Raw genomic sequence first — 9704 nt, 5'->3', positions numbered from 1 at the left:
TATCAAGACTAATACTCTCCGTAATACACGCGTGGCAAGAGTTCCGTCTGGCTTTCGGTTGATATAAAAACTTTTACTTACGAATACTCGTAGTATCGTACAAGTTGGTTAAACCAAAAAGCCTGTTAACTGATTTCCACCAGGAAGGTCCAAAATGTTATGTTACAACTTTGATAACGTAAAACTGCCACAGTATAAAGTACAACAGTATTCATAGGTAACACGGTAAGCTCTCATGACAATGATTTGAATAAATAACTAAATATGAGTTTTTTTTTGTATAATTTGAATTTTATAGCGCATTGGTCTTTCAACTGTAATGCTGTAATTTTTTGTTGACAAATAAATAAATAAATGAGACACTGACCCCAAAATTTACCGAGTCCCAAGCAAAGTTTGTGTTATGGGTACTAGGTAACAGATAAACATAGGTAGGTACTTAAATAGACGCATACTTAAATACTTCTTAAACACCCAAGGCTCAAGAATAAACATTCGTATCTTTCAAATAACTGCCCCAACCGGGGATCGAATCTGGAACCGCAAGATTCGAAGTCAGGTTCTCTAACCACTGAGCTATGTGGTCGTCTGAATTATAAAACTTAACTCTGGCCCTGTTTCTGACTTATAATCGTAAGGACAATTTTTAGTTTTATACTACAATATTATTGTATGTTAAACCAATCCCTCTCATTGTGGGAGCTATTTTATAAGATATCCATTTGTTTTTTTTTGTTATGTGTCAAAATATAAAAAAAAAAATGTTTCCATGTTATTTTGTGGCCTAAGTAGGTTTACCATTTATTTGCGCCTCTCTGTTTGGATGTTAAGCGTATCTAGCAGAGGCTATTTGTCATCAGATGACTCATATGCATTTGTAAATATATTTGCCTAAATTTCAATTGTCTGTCAATTACGATTCTCGAGATACAGCTCTATGCCGGACAGATAAACGTAACCCTAACAAGTAAATGTAGTGTCACAAAAACAGTATCCTCTACTGTCCTTTTGAAAGGTTGCGTCCTGTGGCTTAAGTAGCCATATGACGCCAGTAACTTCAGTCCAGTTACTTATTGTCACAGTTTGGGAAGGTTCACAATATTGGGCAAGTTACAAGCCGATCTCCCCAGTGGTTTGTAAACTAAACTGATAAAGTGCTGGAACGCTCGCTGGCGTAACTTCAAAGCTAATGAAAAGATATATTAAACGTTATGATATATTAATGTCTTAGTTACTCTAGTACCGCTCATGGGAAAAAGTATGGGTTGTTTCTTATTTTATGGCTAACAATGGCTTGAAATAAGAAATAAAGAAAGAAAACATTTATTCGTGACATGACATGACGTGACGTGACATGGATAAGAATAATAATTAAAAAAAAATAGTTATGCATGTCACGAAATGGTCCCAAATCAGCAATCTGCCGGTCTTGCGAACGGCGATGGTCTTCCTTAGGGACCATCAGGTCATCATACATTAAAAAAAATACAGTAAGTAAATAAAAAAATAAATAATAGATATGTAAGAAGGGTAAAAAAAAGTGAACCGTTCGTTAGTTATTAATTGATAAATCCAACTTGTTGAGCATTTAACAACATAAATCATGCTTTCACATTAAGTACACAACAGTCTTTTATGATGTCATTTTTTTATTTTGTAATTGTCTACGTCCCACTGCTGGGCAAAGGTCTCTCTCTCGGATTTCTAACTTCCCCTGTCGGCAGCTAGGTCTTGCCAGTCGCATCTGAATGCGTCCAGGTCGTCCCGCCACCTGCATCTCGGTCTGCCGCGCCTAAGTTAACTACCTATCTTGGGGCGTCTACTGGGTAGTGTCATGTCATCACCAAACTTAAAGTTTTCACGCAATTTAATTGTAATAATCAAGATCGTGTTGTGCGTTGAATCAGAGTTATGTAGAATACATTTTATTACTAACCTGACCTTAGAGTCATATAACATTCTTTTCTCGTAATGGTAATCACACTAAATAACAATACACATAGTTCACATCAGTGACAGTACAAAATACTAGGAGTAATTCCACAATACTATACTCTTATTTAACAATAGGCTTGTATTCAAAATAGTAAATATATGCTTACGTTCACAGTGAAGTCATAATACGCGCCCATTATGACATAGTATTTATAAAACAATCGTTTATCTCAAAACATGATGTGAGGTTAGAAACAAAATCTAGTGTAGCCCTCAGTCATCTTCGGTCAATGCTAGAAATCAGAACTATCATTACGCGATGATCACCTTAAAGTCTTTATTATATTATGTGACCTTTATGTCAGTTTGTGTTAGATATATAGTTTGTGTCTATGATGCCGCAGATAGTTTAGAAGTACTGTCAACATACGATGAAGAATTATTAACGACAAGCATAAACAAAAATTTTGAAGATGATTACCAGACTGCAGATGTGACGAGTAAAAATTATCAAGTAACCACCACAGCTCAAGATATAAGCACAGCTCAAGATGTAACCACAGCTCAATATATAACTACTTTAGAACTAAACGCAACCACTTCTGTTGAAGAATTGACCACTACAACAGATAAAATGTCAACTACAGTGGAAAACACATTCACTACAGTTGAAGACTATACTACAGTCCAAAAGTTTGTTTACCGAACAAACGACCTAAAAGCAGAACCTAAAAAAAAAGCAGAAAAGCAAGTTGGCAAAGTATATGCAATTCTGGAAAGTTTCATAAGTGATTCCGATAAGAAAACCGAAAATAAAGAAGATGGAGAATTTGAAGACATGACTGAAGAAATTGCTACCGTGCCTTATGAAGTGACAACAAACCTAGGAGACTACGTAGACGTAAAATTTGGAGACGTCATATCAGTCGATACTGCCACTATTAAACATGTAGTTCGCCCACAAACCCATAACCCACAATGTCCTTATTTTATAGACAGTGCAGGTTTTCAAATAGACAAAATAGCCAATGTATGGCAGCCAGTGTACTCCGACATGCATGATAAATTGCCTTGCTTTAAGATACTAATAAGAAAAACGTTGGAGGTGGTAAGTTGATTCCAAAATGTTGTCTGTTAATTTACCTTTCCGTTTTCTTGACACAAAACATCTTTTTGCAGAAAAAGTCAGAGATAGGGTCGCTATTATAAATATTACTTACAAGTTAGTTAGTCTTAAGGAGGCTAATGAATCGGATCATCCATATTAATTGAAATCTACGTCTGATCTAGCTCTTTCTGGAAAGTTATAAAATGGCACACATGGGTTTCAACTGATGCGATTGGTTTATTCTGTAATATGGAAACGCGTCCCAAATCCCGTATAACGATCTTTCTTATAAATATTTGGTTGAGCTTTCTACGACAAATGCAAAGTAAACTGTCCTAAAATTTCAAGTTTCTAAATACTAGTCTTATTGGTGGTTTCATTTTTCAGGAAAGAGAGCAATATGAGCAATGGTACGGCAACTTCAACAATAGCATGAATTGGAAAGAGTGTCGCTTCGAAATTAAGTCCGCTGTAGTGAAATATAGGAAACACTTCTTGCAAGGAGGAGTCAATGACAAAGGAGTCATGAGGAATATGCTACTTGTACAAAACAAAAGAGGTGCGTACCAAACTAAGATTAATAAATCTTTGTCTTCGGCCTATAAACGTCCTACTGCTGAGCACAGGCCTCCTCTCAGATCGATAAGACTTGTTCTGCAGTTACTATGGATTGGACCTTCATACACACCTTTAAATAGCTTCGCAGCTTATCCAGGTTTCCCCATATTTACCCCACAAGGCCTTTAAATCGAGATAAAGAGTAGCCTATGTTGGCTAAATAGCGCAATTTTTTATAAGTAATAGAATTTTTAATTGGTTTAGCATTTCCAGGATTTAAACTTTTATTTGGTCGTAGACAAAATATTGAATGGTCGTAGTTATTAGAATAATTGATAAGCGTTACTTTTCCTATATTCATGAAATAAAATAGATTCCTTTGCTAATTAATTATTTGTTGGTTGTATTCGTATTTCACGGAAGCAAACGAACCATTAAACGACTCAACTTAATCGAGTAGTGGCCGTGACAAACGAAGGGAGAGACATATTACGAGAAATCCCGAAAATACTTTATTTTTCCTTTTAAGATTTGAAATTCTAAAAGAGTAAAAGGGGTACGGCACAAATTGTTCGTCGCCGTAGTTTTTCGAAGAGAAAATATAGAAAATGTGCGCCAACTTATGAAAGTTCATGAGGCAAAACCACGAAGTCATAATGCACTCGTCCGACCGTTGAAATTAGAAAAAAGAGACAGGAAACAGAATTCACGGCTGAAATGAATAAAAGTCGTCTGTATTTTCGGTTAGATACAACCTAGGGATTATAACGTTTTAAACTTTCGTGATTTTCACTCAAAGTCAAAATACCACCAACGGGACTTATCACGCTAACACACACGAGTAATATTTACCTCGAAGCAGTTGAAATAAAAAAGCATAAAAATTTCAACTGGGATGATGGATATAATCTTTCATCTTCGTGGAATCCTGTTATTAATAAGTGTCGGCGTCGGGATGAGTGTTCTGAGGGACGATCGGACGTTGTTAGTGTTGTGTGCCGGTGTGATGGGGTGACAAATAAAACCGGCCAAAAGCGTGTCGGACACACCCGAAATAGGGTTCCGTAGCCATTACGAAAAAATTAAGTAATATTTTTCTACGGATTTCGTATTTTGTACGGAATATTCCAAGTTTAGGTATATTTTATACCTTAGGCTGCTATTTACTCTTAAACTACTAATTATTCTCAAGAAAACTTAACCGTTATAGTTTTCCTTGTAAGTTTGATATACTTACTACCATCCTGAATTTTTTTAAATTTTTTCATCCACTGGTTTAGATTTTAGGGGGGGGTTTTAGGGACGCTCGATTTTAATGAAAATTTGCACTTTAACGCTGAATATTTTGCAAACAAATCTCTGAATCTGAAAAAGACCTATCAAACGATACCCCACTCTACCAGATTGGAAACAACTTTACGTTTTTTTTTTACATTTTTATTGTACCACTTTGTCGGCATAGTTTAGATATAAATTCGTTCAAAATTACAGCTTTCTAGTATTGATAGTCTCTGAGCAAAGCCGTGGACGGACAGACAGACAGACAGACAGACAGACAGACAGACAGACATGGCGAAACTATAATATATGAAGAGGAGATCTACTAACACTGGATAATCATAGATCCCAACAAATTTATTCGGAGCCCGCGGTACGCTAGTCTGAATCACACTTTAAAATAAGTCGTTCTGAAGTTATGGCTTGACCAAGGAAAATAGAGATTCATTTTTATACACATAGATGTAGATTACTACAAGTAGGTACATTACACGTGTCAATTACCTTGTTTCCAAATAGGTATTCCCTATGTACCCAAATTCTTAAATTGAAAGTGAAAGAAAGTACATTAGATAAAGCCAATAAGCCCATAAAACAAGATGGAAAAATAAAAACTTTCCGACTGTAAAAATTTCAAAGCAAACATTTAAAACTTCCTTACATAAATATTAAATTCCATCATAGACGTTACTTCCTTCAATATGAAAATTTATTTGCCATCTTTTCGAACTAAAAGTTGACGGTTGAAGAATGAAAGTTTGATGCCAGACCGGCATTGCAATATTCGATAAATGGGTGACCAAGACTTGATTTTATAGACTAGTATTCCTAAATAGAATGCACACAGTTCCACCTTAACCCCTTTGTCTAAGTCTTTTTATGTAACAAAACACATTACCATACAAAAAAAGTCTGACTCGTGCACCAACGGTTCCGTCTAATTGGAACTACAAGGTTTCCACAACTTTTCTTCATCAAGATCATAAAACGGCTCAACTCGCTTTGATAAAATCTTCCGGGAAGATCGTAACTAGTCCAACTGTTCCTGATTTATCATGGGAGCTTAAACTAAAAATTAACTTCCCGGCGCAGTGACCCGAAGTAGGTACATCTTACGCTCCAACACCAGAATAGGTACGCTATACTTTACGATTTTGAGCCAGCTCTTGCCAGCTTTTGACCCCGAGATCCAAGAGGAGAGCTTAAGCGTCGTAAAAATTAATTACTTATCAATGAACTAAAAGAATTCCTTTGCTCACCCGCGAAGTTTATGCAAGATATGCGCGTTATGGTGTACGGTTGTGTTGCTCTGAAGATGAGCTCTGGTTGAGTTCAAAACGCGTCAGTGTATTTTGGTGGTGGTGATAGATGGGTTTGTGTGATTTGTGTGTGTTCTTACTGTGTGGAGGTGGAGGAACCGCATGAACACACATATCTTGCATAAACTTAGCTATCATAAGGTCGCGGGTGAGCAAAGAAATTCTTTTAGTTCATTGATATGGACCTCCGCAAAGTAACGCCTGATTCAATAAATTATTTACTTACTTATCTCAAAACAATAATTTGTTTGCTTTCCTCAGGTGACTATGATCTCGCTGAAGAGAATCCAGATCAATGGCTGATGGTGAAGAACCTCCTATTTCTCCATGATTGCAAGACTGATGAAACAATCGCATTCGCCAGGGTGCCGTCACAACCATGCAAGGAAGTTGTCACAGAAGCCTTGCAAGAGTTAGGTTTGAAAACGACAGGAGAAATGCTATCATGCCATTCGTGATGGTCATAGATGTTTTAGAGTACCTAGTTTTATACGTTCCGGCCACCGATTACCGCGTACAGTGGCGCAGCGAATATTGAGCATAACGTGTTTCTTCCTCTGGAGAAAGACTGAAATTCCGAGTAGAATTCCTTCATCATCATTCCTCATACCTACTGGTTGTCCCGAAGTATTAAATCGCAAATCAGTTATTTCTCATATAACGTTTTAAACTTTCGTGATTCTCACTCATAGTCAAAAAACCACAAACGGTGACCAAGTGCGGGTAGTTCGTGATACGAGTGCCGGCACTATTAGTGATCAAGTGCGGGTAGTTCGAAGAACTCGCGCTGCTAGGCAGACTTGACACCCCACACTTCAGTCTACTCGTGACCACGGCAACTGTAACGTTGCCGAAACGTCGAGGTAAATATTACTTGTGTAATAATAGCGTGATAAGTCCCGTTTGTGGTATTTTGACTATCAGTTATTTCTCCATTATTACAGTGGCATTTTGTACCTTTGTGCTACTAATGTCATGTTGACATCTCATACTTTTGTCAAGGAAATCATAGTGAAATTGATTATTAAAAGGTTCCACCCTGGGTCATGATTCAATTTATTCGAATGTAGAGCTTGTCTAAGCTAAATCCCCGTTAGACTCAGGAAGTTATTATAAGACTAGCTTTTGCCAGCGGCTTCGCCCGCGTGGAATTCGGTTATCGCGCGCTGTTCCCTCGCGCACTGTGCATTTTGCGGGATAAAAAGTAGCCTATGTCACTCTCTGGCCTAAACTATCTCTATGCCAAAAATCATGTCGATCCGTAGCTCCGTTTCAACGTGAAAGACGGACAAACATACAAACACACACACTTTCGCATTTATAATATTAGTATGGACTTGCTGTCTTACTAGTCATAATGATAAGTCACGCGTCATCTTAGCTTAGACAAGCTCTATATATTTGTTCTATGTATTCGTCTTTGGCTAAAAAGTAGAAACACGTTGTATATTGTAAGTATGTTGTCACTAAACTAATAAACGGCGTGTCACAAACGTATGTATAATCCCTCAAGTAAGTGCGATACCATTTTTTGAAATTTTTTGACAGTTCCTAAATAAAAAAATAGGCTAATTATTACATTCTATCGATTGTAAGTATATCCTGGTCGATTATACAATGGACAGAAAATTCGCTTGCGCCACCGCCAGTCGTGGTCGTGGCAACAACAACACACAAACATCAACACAATAACAACACTTATGACAACAACTCTCACAACAACAATGGTCACAAGCTTTGCGTTGTATCGTGTACAACTATTATAAAGCAACCTCGCTAATCAGTAGTGACAATATTGTATTACAATAGTTACATACCGGTATGTACAGTAACTTTTTTTATAAGACTTAAGTAAGACTCCCATATAAAATAGTAGAAAATGGACGACAAACAAATTGAATATTTATCAGAAATAAAAATGCCATATTCAACCATTTTAAATCGATAAGGTTCTAGTAAGAGCACTCGATACCGTCGTCGTGCTACAATGTTTCACGATGCGACGTCGTGTCGTGGAAATCTACGAAGGATTGCACGGTGATTTTCACGATACGAGATATCGCGTCGTGCTACGACACGGCATCGTCTCACGATGCGACGTCGTGTCGTGGAAATCTACGAAGGATTGCACCGTGATTTTCACGATACGAGATATCGCGTCGTGCTACGACACGGCATAGTCTCACGATGCGACGTCGTGTCGTGGAAATCTACGAATAATTGCATCGTAATTTTTCACGATACGACATCGCGTCGTGCAGCGACGCGGCACTGTTTCATGATCACGCGATGTCGTATCGTATTATGGGTTCCCTACGTAGAAAGTGACATACTCTTCTACATAATGTAAATGTTTTGACGATCCATCGTTTTAAATTATAAACGTACCTAACTTAATGTTTTCCATGTAAACTGTGTAAATGATTAACAAAAATATTTCTGGTTTCAGCCGTAGAAAAAATACGCGAAACTATAATTTGATCAAACCAAGCTTCTTGTTAGGACGAACAATTTTATACGGCCCAAAGAACTTTTGTAAATGGAAGTGTTTCACACAGTATTCTCGATCGCAAATTAAAAAAAAATACAAATCTGGGAGTTTTTTGACAGTGGCAATATACGAATATCTTTATATGGATCGGTCCGGTACCCGCTTGCGACTCACCAGTGGATTTTGGATTGCGATCTCATCATTGACTTAAAATGTCATGTATAAGAACGCTGGTTTAATGTCTAGCTAGTTCTACGAACTTTTCAACCCCTATCAGTTTCCTATCGCTTATTATTATACTGAAGAAATGAGTTTGGTAGATTGGAAGGATTTTATACAAGCATGTGGTACAACTACAATTCATTAAAATGTCTTGCTTACGGTCTCTCGTTTATCAATATATGCAACAGGAAACTGATAGCGGTTGAAACGCTCGAAGAGCTACCCATTTATAAAAACGCTGGTTTAATGTCTAAAGTTCAGTTTATATCAAGACTAAAACTGTATACCGTAAGGTCGGGGTACTTTGACCCATTGGAGGGTTACTTTGGCCCATTTAAAACCATATAGAAACGTAAAATAAAACGTAAATTAAAAACATAAAAATGTGATCGATCAATTAACACCAACCACATGGCAAAGAACCATATTCTCAAAGCAATAATAAAAGCAATAATAAGACTGAGTTAATCCCATGGGCCAAAGTTACCCTTCAGGGCCAAAGTACCCCAACCTTACGGTATGTACTTCGAGCTTAATATTTATTGTATTACCCCATTAAATCGTGAGATAAAATTCGAGTTCCTAATTTAATTCTTAGCCGTTGTGCTTAAATCTTTGTTTTTGTTTCGGTGGTAATAAATGTTTTTTTTTATTGTTTTTTTTTTCTGCTCATCCAAACCCCCTATTTCCTACCAACGGTTTTAGGGTTTCCTACTGGAGCAGAGCGAGGCAGCGGAACGGTGAGCAAGATAAAAATCCACCAACCACAGGCAGTTGGTAACTAGCTTAAAAA

At 37.2% G+C, this 9704-nt stretch overlaps 1 protein-coding gene across 1 annotated transcript; it reads left to right on the top strand.

Annotated features, from left to right (window-relative positions):
- The first annotated feature begins 2235 nt into the window (after window positions 1-2235).
- On the top strand, window positions 2236-9489 carry LOC141434407 (uncharacterized). The gene is made up of 3 exons (XM_074096827.1): window positions 2236-3043; window positions 3431-3602; window positions 6460-9489. Exons 1-3 carry the CDS (start codon window positions 2255-2257, stop codon window positions 6654-6656), a joined length of 1158 nt encoding a protein of 385 aa, XP_073952928.1. The 5' UTR covers window positions 2236-2254; the 3' UTR covers window positions 6657-9489.
- The last annotated feature ends 215 nt before the right edge of the window (window positions 9490-9704 follow it).

The sequence above is a fragment of the Choristoneura fumiferana genome, chromosome 13, assembly GCF_025370935.1.
Source record: "Choristoneura fumiferana chromosome 13, NRCan_CFum_1, whole genome shotgun sequence".
Taxonomy (NCBI): domain Eukaryota; kingdom Metazoa; phylum Arthropoda; class Insecta; order Lepidoptera; family Tortricidae; genus Choristoneura; species Choristoneura fumiferana.
This window is presented reverse-complemented; position numbering and strand designations above follow the sequence as displayed.